At 48.5% G+C, this 22,577-nt stretch overlaps 2 protein-coding genes across 7 annotated transcripts in view; one reads left to right on the top strand and one right to left on the bottom strand.

Annotated features, from left to right (window-relative positions):
* CSAD (cysteine sulfinic acid decarboxylase) overlaps window positions 1–12,793 on the bottom strand; it is a 25,846-nt gene extending 13,053 nt beyond the window's left edge. For 2 of the 3 annotated variants that reach the window (XM_080939610.1, XM_080939609.1), the window contains exon 1: window positions 7,559–7,654. The gene's annotated coding sequence lies outside the window, so the exon portion shown is untranslated. Of the gene's footprint in view, window positions 1–7,558; window positions 7,655–12,608 lie in introns of those variants that run through there. The other variant, XM_080939611.1, reaches the window with a different exon arrangement.
* ZNF740 (zinc finger protein 740) lies at window positions 12,089–22,577 on the top strand. 4 transcript variants are annotated; one of them, XM_080939616.1, is made up of 8 exons: window positions 12,089–12,276; window positions 13,037–13,354; window positions 13,700–13,776; window positions 15,957–16,106; window positions 16,416–16,544; window positions 16,975–17,098; window positions 17,371–17,489; window positions 19,712–22,577. In XM_080939616.1, exons 4-8 carry the CDS (start codon window positions 16,023–16,025, stop codon window positions 19,799–19,801), a joined length of 546 nt encoding a protein of 181 aa, XP_080795742.1. In that variant the 5' UTR covers window positions 12,089–12,276; window positions 13,037–13,354; window positions 13,700–13,776; window positions 15,957–16,022; the 3' UTR covers window positions 19,802–22,577. The 4 variants fall into 4 exon arrangements, with proteins under 4 accessions (XP_080795742.1, XP_080795741.1, XP_080795740.1 ...); XM_080939615.1 differs by having other exon boundaries at window positions 13,037–13,557; XM_080939614.1 differs by lacking the exon at window positions 13,700–13,776 and having other exon boundaries at window positions 16,455–16,544.

Genomic DNA, 22,577 nt, shown 5'->3' with positions numbered 1-22,577 from the left:
CAAGACACATATATGCAGCAGACATATCCTGACCCTACGTGTCCTGTCCTCAGAGTTCAAAAAAGGAGTCCCAGGAGGCTGATGTCTGGGGGGACCTGCCAGGGGATGGAGGTTGAGACTTAAGATTGGACAGGAGAAACAGCAGGTAACAAGGTGAGAAGCACTTGGGAGTAGAAACTGACCAGCTGGGATACAGGAGTGACTTATGGCGAGTCTTAAGCATCAACCAGACCTAGGAATTCAGGGATTTTACCCTGCAGAAACTCACCAAAGGACTCTGTAGCAAGTCACATGATTAAATTGATGTTAAGAGCTAGGTGTTTTGGCTCAAGCCTGCAACCACAACTGAAAGTAGAGGCAGGAGGATCACAGCAAGTCCCAGGCCAGTTTTAGCACTACATACAAAGTCCAAAAAAAAAAAAAAAAAAAAGAATTAGAACAGGAAAGATGAGCCAGGTGGTAGTGGCACACCACTTCAATCCCAGCACTTGGGAAGCAGAGGCAGGCCGGTCTGAGTTCAAGGCCAGCCTGGTCTACAAAGTGAGTTCTAGGACAGTAGGTAATGCTCGGAGAAACCTTGCCTCCAAAGAAATAATAATAATGATGGGAAAGATGGCTCAGTAGGTAGAGACACCTGCTAATGAACCTGACAACAGACCTTGATCCTAGGACCCACACACTGGATGAGAACCAACCCCCACAAGCAACACACACACTTGTACATAAGAACAAAAATAAAAAGAAATGCAACTTTTTAAATTATTTTTTTAATTGATACTTTAGGCTAGCTGGTGGGGGTATTCACCTTTAACCCCTGCACTCAGGAAGCAGACACAGGTGGATCCCTGAGTTTGAGGGCAGCCTGGACTAGAGTGAGTTCTAAGACAGTCAAAGATACACAGAAAGACCCTCTCAAAAAAAAAAAAAAAAAAAAAAAAAATCAATGCTTCCAGCTGGATGCATTGCGCCTAGAATCCTAGCACTTAAGAAGTACAGGCAGAAGTATATATGGCAAGTCTGAGGCTAGCCTGAGGTACACAGTGAGTTTGAGGTCAGCTTGAACTACATAGGAAGCCCCTGTCTTTAAAGAAGGAGGGAGAGGAGAAGGAGTAGGAGAAAGAAAGAAAATAAAGCTGATGTTCAAGAGAGCAGTTTTGACAAGCAGGATGCAGACAAATTAACAATAAGGGGTCACCCCACCTGTATAAGGGCAGACAGAAGAAACCAGGTTGGTCAGTCTCTGGGTTACACAAGAATCAAAGTTGACCCCGGAGTTTCAGGCCTCGGTGAGTGGAAAAGTTATATGCCCCAGGACAATATGGATTCAAGCAGGAAAGAGCTGAGTGAGATCAGATGAAGGACTTCCTTCAAGTGTTCATCCAAGTGGAGAACCCACAAGTGCGGATGCCTGGCTCGAGGCAGCACCAGTGAGAGATGCTATGGAAGGCTGACTTGAGATCCCAGGGAGTTGAATCTTTGTGACACTTGGAGGGAGAGGTGAGGAGAGAGGCCAACACTGAGGTCTAAGGAGCCCCACAGTCCTGACAGGAACTGCTCACACTGTCGGCTCTCACTGGCCAGAAACAGAGATCCAAGGGATGCTAAGATGTGTTATGAGTACACTCGGTCTGGGGAGGTGGGAGCACTGGCCAGCATGTGGGAGGGAGGCACTGTGCTAGCTCCCCTGCTCCAGCAGTGGCAAACATGGTGTACAAAGGAGGTCGAAAGACTAATTAAGCAGGCAAATTGGGCTAGGGTGGCGGTCGGAGCTTGCCTACTACATGTAAGACCCACCAAAAGCAAACACAAACATGCAGCCTTCGTGACTTACTGTACACCACCTTCTGCACTTAAAACACACCATCCTAGCATTCACAGGTGTTCAGGGTAAGCCTACAAGCCACATTTAAAGCGGGAGCCGAGTCTCAAAGGTACACAACACCTGTCCAGGTTACACACCAGTTCCCAGGCCTGGTACATGGCTCCCAAGGTCCAGCTGTGCTACTCTCCTGCCTCCTAACCTATCGTGCGTAATTACTGACAGCTGTTGTCTTATCTCCTCCTCTTTTGCCTTACTTTCCCAGGTTAAAATTCTGCTGTTGTAGTTAATTTCGGTGGCATTCTCATGAGAGAGAAACGGTGTTTAATCCACTGCGTCTAACGGGATGAACTCAGGACCATGGATTTAGACAGTGATGCCAGTTTGAAAGGCTGTGACCTCTCCACAGGCAGCTGCGGCAGACACCGTGCATTTGGGAGAAAGCGCAGACTGCTGCACGGGGGTTTTTCTCCCAAGGACTCTGTGGTGGGAAGGCACAGCTGTGGAGAAGAGGATATCAGACAGAGACTGGTTCAAATGGGGGAACACGTAACTGGAGCTGGACGGGGGAAGTTGAGGAAAACGGAGGCTGTTCTGAGGAACTTATGGAGGAAGAGCTGGAGGTGCCTTGCAGACTTGGCCCTGCCACAATGGCATCCCTGCCACAATGCCAGGGCTGGCGTCCTCCTGGTTCTTCTCAGCTCTGTCTCAGAAAGACCAGATGCCTGTCTGTCCCTGACTCTCCCCACCCCTGCTCATCTACCAGGTAGCAGCCATTCCACCCTCTACTAAAGAAACAGAAGGCTTGCTCCCTGGAGAAAAGGGAACACAGGAGCCACATCTGGGACATGAAAACACCCAAAGGGTGGACTGGACACTGTCTTGACCTCCTGGTCAGGCATCCATTTTCCAAGGCCAGAGCCTGGAGAGTTCTCTCTGAAGAAACAAAAAAACAAAATCCAGAGAAAAGACTCACCCTTGGGGCTGGAGGCTGGGCCTGAAGGCACAACTGACCTTGCTTGCACAGGGGGGATGGGGGGAACACCTTTGTTTGCCTTCCCTGACAGGAGGACACTAAGCTCAGACACACCTGCAATCCTAGCACCTGGAAGGGTGAGGCGGAGAGGCTAAGGAGGATGGAGTTCCAGGACATCCTCAGCTACACGTAAGTTCTAAGCCTGTGAGAAGGGCTGCCTCAGAAAACCTGGACAATTAAGTAAAACTAAAAATTAAAAACTCTGGGCTGGAGGGACGGCTCAGTGGTTAGAGCACCGACTGCTCTTTCAGAGGTCCTGAGTTCGAATCCCAGAGACCACATGGTGGCTCACGACCATCTGTAATGGGATCCGATGCCCTCTTCTGGTGTGTCTGAAGTCAACAAAAGCACCCACATACATGATAAATAGGTAAATCTTCAAAAAATAAAAACTCTAAATGACAAATGGATGGGTGGATGGATGGATACATAGATAGATAGATTTGGTCTTTCTCAGAGGCTGACAAGGAGCTGCTCCTTCGGGAACTGAGACAGCCTGCCACTGTCCTCATTGTGGCCAAGAAGTGTCACAGCTGGGAGCCCTTCATGTCAACATCCCTCTCTGACAGCCTCACTTTGGATAAATCACTGACACCTCATCCCTAATATAGGCTATTTGAGTTTGTGTGTGTGTCCCCGCGTGCATATGCACATGTACACAGAGCACCAGGCATGTGTGTGGTGCAAGCACACACACACACACACACACACACACACAACACAACACAAACATACATAAAATGTACTTTAGCTTTTAAGTAAACAAAAGCAAAGCTCAGCGTTCTGCACCCTGCACCCAGAACCTCACTTGCTCTGTTTACTAAGTCCCAGTGAGTGCCACATCGGTGGACACTGGAGCAGGGAGGGAACTCAAAACCACGGTGAAAGACAGGAAGCCGAGTCCCACCACGGACATGGCTCTCTATAGTGCTTTCAGAACTTTAAAAATTAGGGACTGATCTAGGAATGGTGGTACACACCTTTAATCTCAGCACTTCGGAGGCAGAGGCAGGAGGATTTCTGTCAGTTCAAGGTCAGCTTGGTCTACATAAGAGAGAGAGAGACACCCTGTGTTTTTTGTTTTTTAAGTGATATTTGTTTCAAAAATATACACTACTATAACAAAGCATCTGCTTCCCAGCCTGCTCTTGTTCTTTAGGGTCCACTCTGGCGCACACAAGGAATCAGTTTCTTGGTTTCTTGGACGTCCTTTCAGAGTTTTACTGCAAATACTAACAAATGTTAGCATATTTCTTCCCTTTTTATGAGAGAGGCACAAAATCATTCTACGATTGTTTTTTTTTCTACAAATAAAATATGCGTAATCTTATGTGGTATGTACAGAACCTCCTCATTGTTCTTTAATATGATGGTTTTATAGAGATGTAACTCACATACCACAGAGCACATCCCTATAGCCGCACGCTTGTGCAATCACCACCACAACCTAAGTCAAGGACCTTTTCCTCATCCTAGGAATAAACTCATCTGGTTCCTGCTCCCAAAACCTCTGGCACCCACAAATCCACTTCCCATCTCTACAGATTTGCCTGTTCTGGGCAGGTCCTACAAAGCACACAGCAGAAGCTGGTGAGATGGCTCACTGGTTAAGAGCATGCCCTGTTCTTCACACAGTGGACTGAAGTTCAGTTCCAAGCGCCCATGTTCCAGCTCACAGTAACTCTGCTCCATGAACCCACAATCCTTTTTGTTTTTAAGATTTTTTTTTTTATTTACATTGATGCTTCGTCGGCATGTCTGTCTGTATGAGGCATCAGATGCCCTAGAACCGGAGTTACAGACAGTTGTGTGAGCTGCCATGTGGGTACTGGAAATTAAACCCAGATCCTTTAGAGGAACAGTCGATGTTCTTAACTGCTGGGCCACCATCTCTCCAGCCCCTACCTCTTCTTTGAAGAGGCATACGATATGTGGGGTTTTGTAACTGGCTCCTTTTACTTAGCACACTTTTGAAAAGGCTCATCCGTGTCGTAGCATGAGCCAGCATGTCATTCCTTTTCACGCTGGGATCCTACGGGATTCTACTCTTCGTAGGTGTATACTGCATGTACTTCATCTGGCCATTTGATATTCCCGTCATTTGTGACTTGGCTCTGGTAAACGGTGCTGCTATGAACGTTTGTGTACAAGTCCGTGTGGGCGAGTGTTTTCAACTCCCCTGAGGACATTCCTGGTGGTTAACTGCTGAGTCACACGCTAACTCTATGTTTAACCTTTTGAGGAATTGCCAAATTGTTTTCCAAAATAGCTGCCATTTTACAGTCCCCCCCCAATAATGTCTGAGGACACAAGGTGTCCTGCACCTTTGCAGAGACTTGTTACTGTGCCTTTTTCGACACAGCCATCTGCATGTTTGACAGGGGCCAACGTTTATAAAACTTGGACCAACATATAATAATGTCAAATTAGCAAAACGGCTCAATGGGTTAAAGGTGCTTGAGCAGCTGAATGTGATCCCTGGACTCTTTGTGGTAGTTGTAAAGAATTGACTCCTGTTGAGAAGTGTTTTTCTGACCTCTATACACATTCACACATACACAAATACACACTAATACACACAAACTCTCACACATATCTCAGTGTGGTTTTATGTAAGTGGATAGTCAGTTTCTCTGAAGCAATGACAAACTTCAGAAATCCCACTGCCCCATGATAGCAGAACAGAGAGGGTCTTCTGTTTGCCTGCTTCATGAATCAGGGTTGTGCCATGTGGCCCTGTCTACCCCTGCACTCAAGCCTCAGCCCCATGAGGACTGGGCCTTTAGGTGCATACTCCTGCCCTCAGCTTCGCTTTCTTTCCTTTCTGTAGATCTGGGTAGAGCACAGGGCCTTGTGAATGCCTGACAAGCACCCTACAACCACAGCACAACTTAAAGAGACTTATGATTCAAGCAATTCCAGTATTTATGGCTGAGGCAGGAGGATTGTCATAAGTCCAGACCAAAGTGTGAGTTTCCAGGCTAGCCTGGTTTATATGTGTATCACAAGTGTATTCCTCTACATGGTTTATACGAATGGTGCTGTCCGCTAAAGCACCGAGGCACACGCCTGTACTCTAAGAGCCTGGCCGGAAAAAAACGGACCTCAAAACAAAATGCAGAGGAAATCACACACCAGCCTTGCTTTCACCCAAGACTGGCATGTGCTGTTCTCATTCTGCTGACCAGTGAGCCACGTGCTGAGCTCCTGGCTTCAGGGGAAAGTGTCTCTCCTATTCAAGGACAAAGCCAGGATGGTGGGTGAGGAGGGTTATTGTTGGGCACAGTCCCTTTATGACTCTGCATGTGTCACGGCAGATCCCCTGCCCTGGCTCTTCCACCTGCAGCTAGGTAAGTCTGATCCCCTGGTCTTAAGCTTTCTCTCCTTCCCCTTCAAGGATATCTATCTTACCCTCATGTCTTCAATCCTGGTCCTCTCCTTCTTCATATTTTATGTTGCTCAAGCCTCTTATAACACGTCCCGTCTGGCCACCTCCTCTTGGTAATCAATTTCCAGAAGTTCTGTTTTTACTTCCTTTCTACCTTCAACACCACCACGAATCCTCCTGCCTCCAGACTGAATGGATTCGATCCATACCCTTCAAGAAGCCATCTGACAACCGTTATTTATCAGTCTGTCTAGTCTCATATAGCTGAGCTCCAGCCAGGAGCAAGGGTTAAACTCTTACCTACATCCCCATCCTAGCCCTATGCATTTTTCTTTCTTTATTTGGTTTTAAAGACAGGGTTTCTTCACGCAGCCTGGATGGCCTTGAACTTGCTCTGTAGACCAGACTGGCCTCGAACTCAGAGATCCACCTGGGTTGGGGGTGGGGAGCACATGTGCTTATGGTACCCATAACATCTAAGTATCCGAGAAATCCAGAAAGGGTTTTTAAATCCCCTCAAACTTGGAGTTATAGGTGATGTGGGTTATGGGAACTGAACCTGGGTGAGTCCTTGGCATTTCTCCAGCCCCTGTGCATTTTCTAAATATCACTGTGGTGTTGGAATAAATCACAGGTGATTTGGATTTTGTGTTTATATAGCCCTAATCTTCAGTATAATCTTTACTATGATCAGTGCTCATGAGCCTCACGTAGAGGCAGTGTGCAGGGTCTTCCCATGACTCTCTACCTCATCCTGAGACAGACTCTCTCACAGAGGCCAAGCTCCATGTCTCAGGTAGACTGGATAACTAGCAAGTTGCCAAGATCAGCCTGTCTGCCGTGTGTCTGGCTTGTATGCGGTGCCGGGGATGCAAACTTAGTTCCCATGTTTGCTCAGTAGGCTCGCCCACGAAGCCATGGCCCCAGCAGTCCTAATTCACCCCTGTTGTGACAAATAACCCTACAAAAACCAGCTTACAGAAGAAAGGGTTTATTTGTCTCATGGTTCCAGTTTGCAGTCCATCTTTTGGGGGTAGGATCTAATGAATCTAATCGAGTCACATTCACAGGATGGAGCAGACATATATAGGGGTCAGGAGAGTTGGCTCCACTGTTAGGAACACCGGCTGATCTTCCAGGAGACTAGGGTTAGATTCCCAGCACCCAAGTGGACTGTAATTACAATCCCAAGGGACCCAGTTCTGGCCTCCTCAGGCAGTGTCTGCATTTGCTGCACATATGCAGGCAAAACACCCAATACGTATACAAGTAAGTTAGAAAAAAAAAGAGTAAACAAATGAATGCACACTCCTACCTGCATGTTCACTACTCAGCCGGCCTTTTATCTACATCGTATACAGTCCAGGGTCCCCAGCCTGGGGAATGGCACCACAGTTGCCTGGGTGAAGAAGTATCTTACAGATGTGTCCACAAGCCAACATGATTTACACAGCTCCTCAGAGGAGACGAGTTACGGCTAGTTAACAAAGACAATCGTCAGTTCTCCTTACTTAAAACAAATTACACATAATCTCACCTCACACATTCCGTTAGAATGAAAGTTACTTTAAAACAAGAAGGGACCGAGAAGGTGCTGAGTGTGGTCGTGCATTTCTGATCTCTGTGAGTTCAAGACTAGCTTGGTCTACATGCAAGTTCCAGGCCAACCAGGGCTGCATAGTGAGACCCTCTCAAACAAATAAATAATAATAATAATAATTAATAATAATAATTTTTAAAGGTTATGAAGGAGCTGGAGGGCTGGAAAGATGGCTCAGTGGTTAAAAACACTGACTGCTCTTCCAGAGGTCCTGAGTTCAGTTCCCAGCAACCACATGGTGGCTCACAACCATCTGTAATGGGATCTGATGCTCTCATCTTAAGTGTTTGAAGACAGCTATAGTGTGCTCACATATAAAATAAACAAATAAACCTCTAAAAGAACAGAAGAAGGAGAAGAAGCTGGGAATATTAGTTTTGTAATAGGCAAGGTCCTCGGTTCCAAACCAAACAAAAACAAAAATGTTGAAGTACATACACTGCCAGGCTCAAGGAGATGTCCCTTGTGCATCAATCTATTTCCCAACCTCTTTATTCAGTCTCATCAAAGGTCTAAGGGATGGCAAAGAGCGCTAGACAGCTTGTTTCTATTATGCAATCCATGCTAGCTCTCAAGAGAATGGGTTCAGCTTGTTCAGCAAACATTGACTGTCTATGTCTGCCGCTTAACTGGCAACTGCCCCAGGGACTGTGTTTATCCTGTGGGTTCCAACTAGCAGCCAGGAAAAGAACCCAGATCCAGATTGAAGGTAAAACCATGCATGAAATGGGGCAGGCACTCACTCCAGAGAGGCCCTGCTGTACAGTCTGAACACCTGCCCAGTCCAGACACTCAGGTGAAAGCCACGTGCTGTCCTTCAGGTTGTGCTGATGGGCACACAGGGGTCATCACAGCAGTATCTGCTTATGCAATGGAGAAAGAGTCTGAAAGAGGCTGAGTTAAGGACCCTGCACCAGAAGAGCCCTGCCTGAGATCTGGACAGTTAGATACCTCCCAAAGTTTCTTCAACTAAGCTGATTGTTAGAACATTAACAAACTGTACCCTCTGAGATGGCTCAGCAGGTGAAGCCGCCTGTTCTCAAGGTGACCTGAGCTCTTCCATCCTTGGACCCCCATGACAGAAGGGAAAAACCTGACTCTCAACACTTGGGAGGCAGAGGCAGGCAAAACTCTGCGAGTTAAAGGCCAGCCTGGTCTACATAGAGAGTTCCAGGACAGCCAGGCCTACAGAGACACAGCATGTCTCGAGAAAAATAAAAATAGAAAGCTATACTCTAACCTCTACACATATGTACCCATACACCCAAGTACACACAAAATAAATACACGTGTTGTAAAGAAAAAAAAGTTTGAGACCTGGCATACAGCTGCACTTCATGGCAGAATGGTTTTCAAATTTCAATACCATGCTTAAAATTGGAGGCTCGAAGAAAACTTTGGAGGCTGGAGAAATGGCTCAGTGTAAAGAGTACATATTGCTCTTGCAGAGGACCCAGGTGTGGTTCCCACTACAGGGTCATCTGTAACTTCAGTTCAATTGACCCAATGCCCTCCACTGCACGAATATTATGTACATACACACATGCAGGCAAAACATACACTTACATTACACACATAAATACAAACAAAAATAAATCTTCAAAGTATTTAGGCATATTACATAGTCACATTTCATATTTAGTCCCATAAATGCAGAAAGATAACCACATAAAGATATCCACTGCTGAATTATTATTGTATGTTCTTTTTTTAATTCCCCAAGACAGGATACCACGCAGCCCAGGGTGGCCTCAAACTCACTGTGTAGCTGAGGATGACCTTCAAGTTCAGAGTGTCCTGCTTCTCCTTCCCAGTTCATGAATCACACCTTCACTATGAACTGCTGCTCGGGCAGGGTTTCTTTTGTTTGTTTAATTTTGTTTTTCCGACTTGAGACAGTCACACTATGCTGTTCTGCCTCTGAACTCCTGAGCTCAAGTGATTCTCTTGCTTCAACCTCCTAAGCAGTTGAGGCTACAGGTCTGAATCATCTTGAGCAGCTTTTGTTATGAAACAATTCTTAAATGTGAACTCACTTCGATATCTAACATGGCGTATCTGCTGGGTTTGAGACCCAATAATCCAGGGTGAGGCAGGAGGAACTTTAGGAGACTTTGAAGCCAGCGTGAGCCACAGAACAAGGACCTATTCCAAACAAACAAACAAGAAACAGAAAATAAAAATAGTATATAGTACATTTTAGGTGATCAAAAGAAAATAAAAGAAACTGGGTTTAAAAAAAAAAAAGTATGAACTCAGAAAAAGGGTCTCATTGTATAGAGTTCACCAGACTGGCAAGACTTGGGGATTTAGAGAGTGATGGAAAACTCAAAAGCTGACAGCTTGTCTAGCATGTGACAGACCATGAATCCCAACTAGCCCCACTACCCTTCAAAAATAAAATAACATGGACTGGAGAGATGGCTCAGCAGTTAGGAGCACTGGCTGCTCTCCCAGCACCCTAGTGGTGGCTCATACTGTCTGCTACTCCAGATGGCTCATAAGCATCAGGAACTTCATTCTAGGTATCCCACACCCTCTTCTGGCTTCTAAGGGCACCAGGCACTCAAGTGGCACGCAGACATACATGCATACACACACACACACATACATACATACATACATATTTTTTAAATTAAATATACAATGAGAAACAGTAATAGGAATGATTACCTTCAAGAGCTTGGATAGAAGGAAAAGTTAGGTATTTTTGTATTCTGTAGACTGGCAATGGATTAGGTTGTTCTTTGTTTCTTAAAGATTGTATATCTGTGGCTGGTAGAACTTGCTATGTAAACCAGGTTGGCCTTGAACTCACGGGGATCTGCCTGCTCTACCTTTCAGGTGCTGGGATTAAAGATATTTGCCACACTCACGTTTGTTTATTACATGGCTATGTCCACGGGAGTCCAACAGCCTGTGCACAATTGGAAGTCAGAAGAGGGTGTTGTATGCCCTACCTATCACTGTCTATTCCTTTAGAAGCAAGATTTCTCCCCAACCTGGGGCTCTAATTTTCTCAGTTAAGGTGGAACCGAGCAAGTCCCCGGGTTCTCCAGGCTCCACCTTCCTCGGAGCTGGGTTTGTATGAATATTCCCATTAGCAGGCTTGGTACCTGGATAACAGAATTCAAACTCTGGTCAAGATTTCCCAGTAAGCACTCTAACAGCTGGGTCATCTCTTCAGGCCCCTAATTTGTTTTTTTTTCTTTTTTTAAAACATTCCTGGTGACATTTCTCTCCATTTTATATCAGTTTCAGAATGATCCTAAGAGAAATGGAACTTACTTTAGTGGTCTCAAATGTCCATGTCTGTGATTAGGAATCCTTATGGTTTTTTTGTTTGTTTGTTTGGTTGGTTGGTTTGTTTTGGATAGTGCCTTACAGTTTGCTAAACTCACCAGACAGCAGTTAGAATAGAAACTGGGACTTAAGCGGAATTCACGTTTCCTTCTGCCAAGTGTGCACTTCGAATACCCCATCTTTTAGCAGGACTCCTCTCTAATGCTAAAGCAGGGTGACACGGGTCTAGTATTCGAGGATGGGCTCAATCTTCCAAATGCGGCCTGGCCCTGAGGACAAGACGCACTTCCAAGTCTCCAACAAGACTTGCCCACTGAAGGGGAAAAGGCAGTGGGCAAGGAAGAAAAAGGAAGGGAAAAAGGCCTTCCTTGAAAGGAAGCCTAGGCTAGTTAATTCACTTAGAATAGAGATCTGCCTCGGGGCACAAGACTGCGGGGGGGGGGGGGGTTCAGGACACGTTGTCTTGAGTATTTAGAGAGCGGCTCTGAGACTCATGCAGATTGAGGTTTAGTGTGTACCGCAGGAGTGCGCAATGGCTTAACTCTCCTCCCAGCTGACCTGTCTGCAGGTCCGGAAAGACAAACCTGACCAAGCTTAAAGATCAGAAGTACAAACTGTTCCGTCTTCTACCTGGGGCGACAGGAGAGAGACGAAGTTTCTGCGAGAACCAACCAAGCCCACTTAGCGAACCTTCTCCGAGAGAACACTCCGCGCCTAAAGGTTCCATGCGAGCCTGCGGGCTGCCCTCAGTCAAGATGGCGGCCGGGGGCGCGCGCGCGCCAGGGCGCACGCGCCGCCCTTCGCACCACCCTCCTCCGGTCCTCTGGGCCGTCCCCCTCCCACTCGCCAGCTGCAGCTCTCCGCGCGTCCCCAGCCTCACCCCTTTTCGGAGCCCCCCCCCCGCCCCCGCTCCTGTTGCGGCTCCCGAGCCCGGAAGTGGATGTGGCCGCTTGGCAAAAAGGGCGAGGGGGAGGGAGAAGTGCTTCCGGGGAAACGGGCCCCGGGTTGGTGTTTGTAAACTTGCCTCGGTCCCGGCGCGGGCAGCGGCGGCCGTGGGCTTGGCACGGGGGCCTGGGGCCTGGAGGGGGCGCCGCGCGGCGGAGGAGACGGCGGGAGGCCGCGCCGGGCAGGTAGGCGCGCGCCGCGGGGATGCAGCGTCGAGAGGGCGGCCGGGCCGGCGGACAGCAGCGCCTCGGCAGCTCGCAGGCCGTGGGGCGCCGCGCGCGAAGGGGGAGGGGAGCGAGGCGGAGGAGGGGCGCGCGGCGGAGGGAGGGGGCGCGAGGGGAGGGCCGCCGCCGCCCCGCCCCCCGCCGGGAGTGGGGGCTCGCCAGGCGGTGAGGGGGGGTGTGGGCTCGGGCGCGAGCACGCAGGTCGCGCGCGGTTCGGCGCTCCCGGTCCGCGCGCTGCGGCTGCCTGCAGAGCTCACAGGCCCGTCCTCCACCTCCCCGGCGAATTTACGCACCTTCGGGCGGGCTCGGAGTGACGCTCACGTGCGGGCACTGCCAGCCACCCGGGTGCTCGGCAGAGGCCCCCCGATCTTCCTTCCACCACGGTTCTGCCCTCTTCTGTGAAGTGCCAGCTTTGCAGGCCGGCCCACTCGGCACAAAAGCCCCAAAGGGCCTCCGCCCCCTTCTTCCGTTCCTAAGATGGCAAATCCCAGCACTTACCCCGTTGGCAGATCCTCTCTATAGAAGGCCCAACTTACTTTTGCTCCTGTTGGCTGCTCATTCTGGCCCAGGAGGCCAGTTTCTTCTACTGACCTAGAAAGAAAGCTCTTGACTCCTGTCCTCCTTTTGAGCTTCAGAACGAACGCCCAGCAAAATAAGTCGAGAGAGTTGTGTGGCCTGAGGATGTTGCACCTAAGGGCCTCATCTCCCTTTCTGGTTTCAGGTTTCTGGAACCGACCCAGAGCTTCACCAAGAGAATTCAACTTGGAAACCAAGACGGGTAGACTCTCATTTCTTCCGACAAGAGGCAGAAGTCAGAGAGAGACCACGGATTCTTGGGACACCTGTTTTCCTTTTGGAGGACACTAAGTTCTTTGAGAAGACTGAAGGCAGTTCAGTATGGCAACCGAACTGAGAGAACAGGAAGGAGCCATTACTGTGATTTGGTGACAGTTCTTCAAACAGCAGTGTCTTAAGGAAAACTGGATAAAGAACTTCTGAACTTTTGGGGTTCATTAAGGGAGAAGTCAGCATGGCTCAGGTAAAAAGCTCTAGCGCCCTCCTTCAAGACCGTTCACTGGGAAGCCTGTTTGCAATGTCACTCTTGAATTCTGCCTTAGTCAACAGTACTGACCATCCCCAGTGAGCCGAGCTCTCTATTAAGCACCAGGGGGAGATCTAGAGGAAGGAAAGGAGACAGGCCACAGCCCCTGCCTTCAGGGAGCTTCCAGTCAAATGAAGGAGGTAGGCAATACACCGCGTCACAGGCACTGATGGGCCGTTGGCAAATCACCTTCTACCCGGTGTACTTTTGGTACGTGAAGTACTCGGGCATAAGGGAGTGAATAGTCTGGTGAATGCTTCATTTGTTTTTTTTTCCCAACAGGAATTTTATTGAGCTCCTGTTACATGCAAGGCATTGTGCTTGGAATACAAAGATGACTAAGATTGTCCTTGTCCCCAGTAAGCTTCCAGGCTAGTCGGGGGGAGGGGAAGGGGATGACGGAAAGACAGTCTGTTATTTATCTTTCTTATATTCACGGTGCCCTGTGAGATAGCTGGCTGGTACTAGAGACTCTGAATCTGTTGACTAAAGGAGTTCACAGTGATAGAAGGTTGTTACTGTGCGGTGGTACTTCTGCCCAGATAGGAAAAGGAAAATGAAGCTCGAAGTTAGCATAGGATTTTGCTAGATGAATAAACAGAAGGGTGTTCAGACAGAGGGACTATGTGGGCAGAGGCTTAGAGGGACGGGGTACTACTGGTGGTTGGTGGGTAGTTAGAAGGGGGGGTGGTTAGACAGGATAGGTTATGAAGGAGGGGGGTTGTTGTCTAGAAAAGTCAGCAGTGTGGCCCAAGGGCTTTTCATGCCTTCCTAAGAAATTAGATTCTATCATCCAGGGAGTGGGGACTCCCCAAAGACTATTAAGTGTTGATCAGAAGATAGCTGTCATTGTGAAGGTGGCAGATGGGTTGGAAGAACCAGATGACCACAGGGATCAGAGGGACCGTTACAGTCTTCTGGATGGAGGGCCATGCGCTTCTCTGAGCTTTCTTTGAGGAAACCTCTACCAGTCTCACCAGGATGGCAGCCCGATTGCAGTGGGGTTGGCTTTCTTCCAAGTGCTGCAGCATGCCTCTGGATTTCTTCCTTTGTCTGTTTGCAGCTTACTCCACAGCACTGTGCTTACTGTGCCTTCTGAAAAGGTTGTCTCTACCAAGCATTGACTTTGTGCCTGGCATTAAGCGTTTTAAATCCCTCTCTCGTTCTCCTTGGCCCTGTGAGGGTAGGCACTCTGACACATTTCACAGCTGAGGGAAGCAAGGCTTCAAAGGTAGAGAGACTTGCCCAGAATTGTATAGACCAAACAGCAAAACTAAGATTTTTTAACTTTAGTTCATGAAAGTGAGAAAAGGGATCCCAAGACACACTAATCATCCAAAAGAAAATATTTTTACTAATCTGGGAGTTTGTTGACTATTTCTTTAAAAGACTTTCTTGAATAAGAGAAAGTTACGGCACTCCTGTTGAATTAACTTTTTAAACTTTATTTAGTGCACAGGTAGAAATGGCTTAAAGGGGGTGGGAGGAGCCAAGTGTGGTGTCACATACTAATTCCAGCATTCGGGAGGCAGAGGCAGGTAGATCTCTTGAGTTTGAGGCCAACCTGGTCTACAGAATGATTTTCAGGACAGCCAGAGCTACACAGAAAAACCCTGTCTTGAAAAACCTTAAAAAAAAGAACAGGCTGGAGAGATGGCTGCTCTTCCAGAGGTCCTGAGTTCAAATCCCAGCAACCACATAGTGGCTCACAACCATCTGTAATGAGATCTGATGCCCTCTTTCTGGTGTGTCTGAAGACAGCTACAGTGTACTTATATATAATAAATAAGTCTTTACAAGAAAAAAAAACTAAAAAGTGAAATAAATGGCAAAAGTGGTCAAAAGAAACTATATTCAACTCCAGAATCTGGAGGTTTTGCTGCACTTAGGGGGCCCAGCACTGTTGAATCAGCACTCCAGAGGACCCTCATCAGTCCCTGACAGCTCCAGGGGATCTGACGCCCTCCTTGGGCACCTTGCCCACATGTGGCATGAGCACACACAAAATCTTACAAAAACAGAAGAGGGGGTCACAACAACATGCATTCGATCTCAGAAGCCACATGGTGGGAGAACCAACTCCTCAGATGGTCTCCAGACCTCCACATGCTCCATGATACTGGCATGCAGGCACATACACCGCACAATAAATAGATAGAAGTAATAAAAAGGATTCGGAAGGAAGACATGGCCTTAGGAAATCTCCAGTCTCCATGGGTCAGACAGACAGATGTCATACCTACAGTTCAAGCTCAGAAGTGCCTTATGTAATGTGTAACCCCATGTGCTGTTTGGTACAGTAACCATAAGTGTTGATGCTGCTTGCTTAACTTGATCTGTGCTCTATTACCTACGGGATGCAAAGGGGGGAGTCGCTCCTGGTGAGACAGTTAGAAAGGACTTGAAGGAAGCCAGGCATGGCTGTGGGGAGTCATTCCCTGGAGGGAAGCGAGTTGTTGCTGAGTGTAGACATGGGTCTGTTGGCAGCCTGCCTCTGCCCTACCAGGAGACCTGACGCCTCATCTCCTTTTCAACTTAGGCAAGTCTTCTGGCTTGTGAAGGCCTAGCAGGGGTGAGTTTGGTTCCCACTGCAGCCAGCAAGAAGATGATGCTGAGCCAGATTGCCAGCAAGCAGGCGGAAAACGGAGAGAGGGCAGGTAGCCCTGATGTGCTGAGGTGTTCCACTCAGGTACAGAACTTGAGTCCACTGTGGTGCCCGGGGTTGGGTGGCCCCAGCTCTCTGCCCAGAGGTACCACGCTGTGGCTCTCCCCTGGCTTTGCCCTGATTTTCTGTTTAGGGAAGTAGGGAACTGGGATCCAGCTGGGAAGGAAGGAGTGTGGGTATCTGGAGAGCTGAGGAAGGTCTTTGTGGTACCTGCAGACTCTTAGACCAGGAGGGAAAGAGGAAGTAGCTGTGTGGAGAGGAAGCAGATGGTTTATCTCCTTTGCAAACTGTTTATCAAGAGACTGTATCTGGTTTCATATTTTATATTCCCAGATGGACTGTAAGCCCAGATTTGATTTGTCTTCTTCAAAGGGCCACCGAAAAGACAGTGATAAATCCCGCAACCGCAAAGACGATGACAACTTGGCTGAGGCCTCTCATTCAAAAAAGACTGTTAAAAAGGCAGGTAATGGGGAAGCCCCAAACTCATGCAGTTTGGTAATGGGGATCATCTCCTTAGGACCATGACTTACAGTTTTCCCTGGTGAATTCATACCCTGATCGCATCCGAGGCCACTGACAGCTGCCGTCTACCCTTGCCGTGCATTCTGGTACTGGTGGGAAGTGTGGCTTGTGCTCTTGTAGCAGGGCAGGCGGACCCCAGCTCACTCACACGGTGTTTGTTGGCTGTGGCAAGACAGCTGGCCGGTCTACCCCATCTTCCTCCTTTCACTGCTCTTAGCTCAAGGCGTGTGGCAGGTGACGGCACTGCCTTTCACAGTGTCAGGAAGGTTCTCGGGTTCTCACTCCAGCAGATGTAATGGACCCAGAGTAGAAGAGTCTGGGAAGAGGACAGAGACGTCCATGTGACATGCCTGATTGTTGCCCCCAGGTGGTGGTAGTGGAACAAAATGGCTCTTTCCAAGTAAAGATTCCCAAAAACTTTATTTGTGAACACTGCTTTGGAGCCTTTCGGAGCAGTTACCATCTCAAGAGGCACGTCCTTATCCACACTGGTGAGTCTGCTGTGTTCAGTACGTCCTCATCCACACTGGTGTGTCTCTGCCCTATCAGATTCGATTCAGGTGGGAGAAGAAGCTTGTATTCCCGCTAGCCTTGTGTTCCAGGAGAGCATTAGGTGTGGAGGCAGAGAGGTTGCATGGCTCTGTGTTGGTGTCAACTGAGACCAGTGGTTTTACATGTTATGGTCACTAGGTGTCTGGATAACTGGAATACATAGTCTGCTATAATTTCTCTTGGTGTTCACTTCTTTTTGCCCCTGGGCCAGGTGAGAAACCGTTTGAGTGTGACGTGTGTGATATGCGTTTCATCCAGAAGTACCATCTTGAACGCCACAAGCGGGTGCACAGCGGCGAAAAGCCTTACCAGTGTGAACGATGTCATCAGGTAAGCTCTCCCATCATCCCCCTGGAGCAGTAGAGCCCGCCCCTTCCTGGCTGACCGAGGAGCCTCCTCAGTACAGTTAGCACCCCAGGCCTTATGGAGCTCGGCATTGGGAATGCGTTTGAAAATATCACAATAATGTCATTTATTTTAGGTTTGGTTTGCTTTTTTTTTTTTTTTTTTAAGTTTTGAGGTTGTTTGTTAAATCTATTATTATTAGTATTAATTTTATGTATGTGAGTACACACCAGAAAAGAGCATCGGATCCCATTACAGATGGTTGTGAGACACCAAGTGGTTGCTGGGAATTGAACTCAGGACCTCTGGAAGAGCAGTCAGTGCTCTAACCACTGAGCCGTCTCTCCAGCTCTCGTTTGTTTTATTTCCCCAAGACAAGGTCTGACTAGGTAGCTCTGGCTGTCTGTAACTGACCCTGTAGAACATGCTGGCCTCAAACTCACAGAGATCTGCCTGATCATATAATTTCTTGAGTACTAAGCCAGTCAGTTCTCTGACAGGCACTGAGAGAACATAGAATTCGAGGAGTGCTAGACAAGGTGAGGTGTTTGGGGGTTTCGTGCTGTTGTTCTTTGTTTTGTTTTCAAGCCAGGGTTTCTCTGTGTAATCCTGGTTGTCCTGGAACTCACTCTAGACAAGGCTGGCCTCAAACTCACAGACCTCCTGCCTCTACCTCCCATGTGCCGGGAGTAACAGCGTGCACACCACTCAGCTGCTGGAGTGTTTTAATCTCATGTTATCTCCTTAGGGTAGCGGTGCCACCCTCATTTTATATAATAGGGAAATTGAAGTTGAGGGACCTTAACTTCCCAGAGACACAGCAGATAAGAGTAGAGTTTGAATTTGGTCCAACTTCAAAGCTCCTGCACCTTGGAGGAAGAGATAGAATCTTTGCCGTGGGGTGTGGCGTCTGATGAGAGGTGGTGGTGACTGGCTCTCCTGTGTGCTCTGCTGAGCCCTTCTGCACTGAGTGCTAGGACGAGAGCTGCTGCTCCTGACGACGACGCGCGAGGCCGTAACCCACATCCCTCGTCACTGTGCCTAATGACATGCCACCAAAGAGCTGAGTTTGGTAGCACATGTGTAATCCCAACACTCGGGAGGCAAAGCAAGAGGGTCACAAGTTCTTGGCCAGCCTCAATTAAATAGCAAGACCAGTCTCAACAGACATGAAGGATGTCCCCCCTCCCGGTTTTCCACCCTGTCCTCAGGCCTGTCCTCAGGCCTGTCCTCGTCCCTTACAATAAGTATATGATGAAGGCCAGTGGGGTTTGTGCTTTTCAAGAATGTCCTCCAAGGTCGAGCTCCACTCTGGCAAAATAAACAATAAATATTTGATGAACGAAGCAGCTACACTGTGTTGGATGCTTTTAACCTGTTCCCTCAGGTGAACAGACAGGTTCAGAGCGGTTAGGTAATTTGCCCCCTGTCACATGACTTAAGTGATGTAACCAGCATCAAAGGCCCTCTGGCTCCAACAGCAGCAGCTGCTGCTGTTGGTGATGGTGGTGTCGATTTTGTCGTAACATTTATTATTGTGTGTGCATAGTACGGCACAAGTGTGGAGGGCCTGGGTGGCTTTTAGAAATCTGTTTTCTCCTAATATTGCATCTGGTGATCGAACTCAGGTCATCAGGCTGGGCAACAGGTGGCTTGACTTACTGAGCCACCTCATCATCATCCTCTCCTTTCCTTTTTTGAGATAGGATCTTAAGTGGTCCACATTGGCTTCCAACTTGCCATGTAGCCAAGGATGACCTTGAACTTCTAAATTAACCCCCAGGTGCTCAGATTACAGGTGTACAGTACGATGCTCAGTTCATAGAGCTTTGGGGGTCAAGTCCAGGGCTGCAGTGTACTAGGCAAGCAGTCTGCCACCTGAGCAGCATCCCCAGCCCCTGAACCAGCACTTGGTTCTTTTTATTTGAGACAGGGTCTCTAACTATCCTTGTCTGTACTACAACTCCTCATGTAGACCAGGCTAGCTTTGAACTCACAGTTATGCACCTATCTCTGCCTCCTACGTTCTGGGATTAGATTACAGACATTTGACACAAAGCTCAGCAAAATGAGCTCTCCTATCCACTGTGCTTCTGCTCTGTAGATGCTAAGGGAACAAGAACACAGCGTATGCCTCCTCTTCAAGAAAGGAACCTACTAACAGGAGATGGAGTTTGACTTAATCCTCCCTTTCTCTCTCTTTACAGTGTTTTTCTCGGACAGACCGATTACTCAGACACAAACGGATGTGCCAAGGATGCCAGTCCAAGACTTCTGATGGGCAGTTTTCTCTATAGGCACGAGGGGCCCTAGGTGGTGGGAGTGATGAGAGTGCTCTGACGGCCCCACCACCGCTCCCTCTGAACCTGTCCCCCTTTGTAGATGACTGGTCCCAGGTAAACAGAAGAGCGTCAGAGGACATTGGCTCCAGAGCCTCTGCTCTGTAACAAGTCTGAGACTATGAGTGTCCCAGGGACACCTGCGGCATTCCTGGGTAAGGGAGTTGGTCCCTGAACCTCAGCTGAGGTGAGGTGGGAACTCAGAGATGCAGGACCAAGACTGAAATGTTCCCACAACCTTGGACTGGAACTGGCAGCTAAGATGGAAAGGACTGGGGAAGGGGATTTGTTTGTTCTGCTCTTGTTTTTGTTCATCCAAAAGCAATCTCAGCAGGTAAACGGGGGATACAGGTAAAGTCCTGAAGCACAGCAAGGACTGTGGCAGGTCCAGCCATTTCTGTCACCGTAGTCCCTCAGTGTTCCACAGCCCTGCACATTACTTCCTCTTCGAAAGCAAATAGGACCAGGCTGGCAGCTGAGCTTCCTTGGACTTCTTATACACTGTGAGGACAAAAGGAGAAACTGGGAAGGACAGACGTGGGCTGGACAAGAAGAGTGGGCATACTTTTTTATCTGCTCAAGAAGAGCAGTGTTGTGCTGTGGGTGTTCCCGTGGTTTGTGCAGCACTGGGGCCTGATGGGGGTCAGCTCAAGTGCCTTGTGGAGGAAACTTGGGTGGGGTAGCCCTTCAGCCCTTTTCTTTGGGCGGCTGGTCTCGGTTGTGGTTTGTGGCTACCTCGATTGTCCTTGACTCCAGATCCAGGCAGAGTTGAGCAGGGAGCTGTGGGTGTCCGAGTGGGCTGTCCTTTTGTGCCCTCTTAGGACAAGGATAGTCCAAAGTTTTGCTAACTGTGAGAACAAAGATTGTGACAGTCCTAATGTGACCTGTGTGATAGAGCCCTCTGCCTGTTCAAGTAGAGGAGACAGAGGTCTGGTCTGGTCTCAAAGAACCAACCTTGGCTCCCTCCTTGATAGTATCCCTACAGAGTGGTGGATGAGGGCGTGTCAGAGGGAGGATCGCAGGAAGACACCTAATGTCTGTTTTATTCTTGACCTTAACCCTGTTCCAACACCCCTTCCATCTTGTCTACCCCCGGAATAGTGATGGGACTTGTGTGTGTGTCTGATTTGTGAGTGCCTGTGTTTCTTTGCTTGGAAGGGATGAAAATTATTGACCAGAATTTATTTGGCCACCAACTTAGGACAGAAGCATAGGGCAGCCTTCCCACCTCACTTGAAGGATGTCTGCCTCTTAGAGCTCGCTAAGAACAAGGGAACAGAGGGGTTTGTTCCAGAAGGGTGTTGAGGGTTTGTTTTTTGGGTTTTTTTTCTTTGTTGTTAGGTCGATTTAACAGTGTACTGGTCAGAGTGTTTCTAAGCCAGGGCTTGTGAACATGTATTTCCTAAGGTGAAGTAACTCTCTTCCTGCTAAAGAAAGGATTCTTAGTGGAGATTTTGGGATTTTGATGAGCACTACCGGACCCCTGAGGCCTACTTGAGGTGTAATCAAGTTACCCCTGAGCACAGAGCTGCAGCTGGGGGTAGGAATCTGAGATGGGGGTCTCCAGGAGGAAGTTCTTGACTTGGCAGATAAGAGCCAGGCAACAACCCGCACTAAGGCCTCTTCAGTGTGTTGGGAGATGGTCCGCCACAGCGTCAGAGCAGGGATACTTATGGTGGAGAGAAGGGAGGAGGTCTGAGGAACATGCACTGCCCTGTGTCCTAGCTTCCTGCTCTCCCTCTGACATCATGTGTCCCCTGGCCACCCATGTGCATGTCACACAGACCTTTACTGTTAGAGGTTATGCTGGGCTGGGATTTTTCTGTCAGTCAACTCTGGGAAAGAGGGTATGATGAGAAAGTGTCCTCCCAAAAATGCTTTTGAGAGTGGGATCCCTCCCTGCCTCTTGAAGATGATCCGTTTGTGCTGACAGAAGAGTGACCCTTGCCTCTGCGTGTATGACCACGTGTTCTGGGTCAGAGCAGGCCCTGCAGACCGTGGGTTCTGCCTGGGTGGAAGCCAAGAGGAGTGAGATAAATACAGACAGCTCAACCAGAACCACACAGCCAAGGCCGGGTGTGAGAAACTCAGGAGCTGGTGGTGGGTAAGGCAGACAGGCTCTGGGGTGGAGAGTAGGAACACAACAGCCGAGGGCCCAGGGGCCACATCTCTACCCCAGGGAACACACAGACAGCTGCAAAGGCTCCTAGGCCTGATGTCGCCTCTGCTGGGGTGGGTGGTTAGCACTGGACAGATGTCTCAGGTGTGTGTAGAAGGGGAAATGAGGAGAAGGTGGGTGCTCAGACATCAGAATGTGGGTGTGCAGTTGGTGGGGAGAGTAATACCAGTCCTCGGGTGGACTCCTGCACCAGGCCCTGCTGTCCTGCCCTCGCTGGTGCCTGCCCTCTCCGTCCGTCCGTCCCCAACAGCCTCTTGTCATCATTTAGCTACTGATCATACTTAATGGCTTGACGTAGAGGGTTAGAGGAGTGGGGTGACCACACTTTCCACCCTCTCCCTGCTCCTACTGTGGCCCTGGGCTTTTATCTTCAATTCCCCTCCTACCGTGCTCCTTTTTTTTTTTTAAATATACTTATTTTGCTATGGGGGAGGGGACTATCAAATGGACAAGATCACTTTTAATGTAGTTTTTATAAGATGTTATAAACTTGTATCTTTTTACCATTAAAGTGCGGTGTATGTTCCTTCCTGACATATTTAGGATATTTAAATA

This window comes from Micromys minutus, assembly GCF_963924665.1.
Source record: "Micromys minutus genome assembly, chromosome: 27".
Lineage (NCBI taxonomy): Eukaryota > Metazoa > Chordata > Mammalia > Rodentia > Muridae > Micromys > Micromys minutus.
Note: the sequence above shows the minus strand (reverse complement) of the source record. Positions and strands in the feature narration are given on the sequence as shown.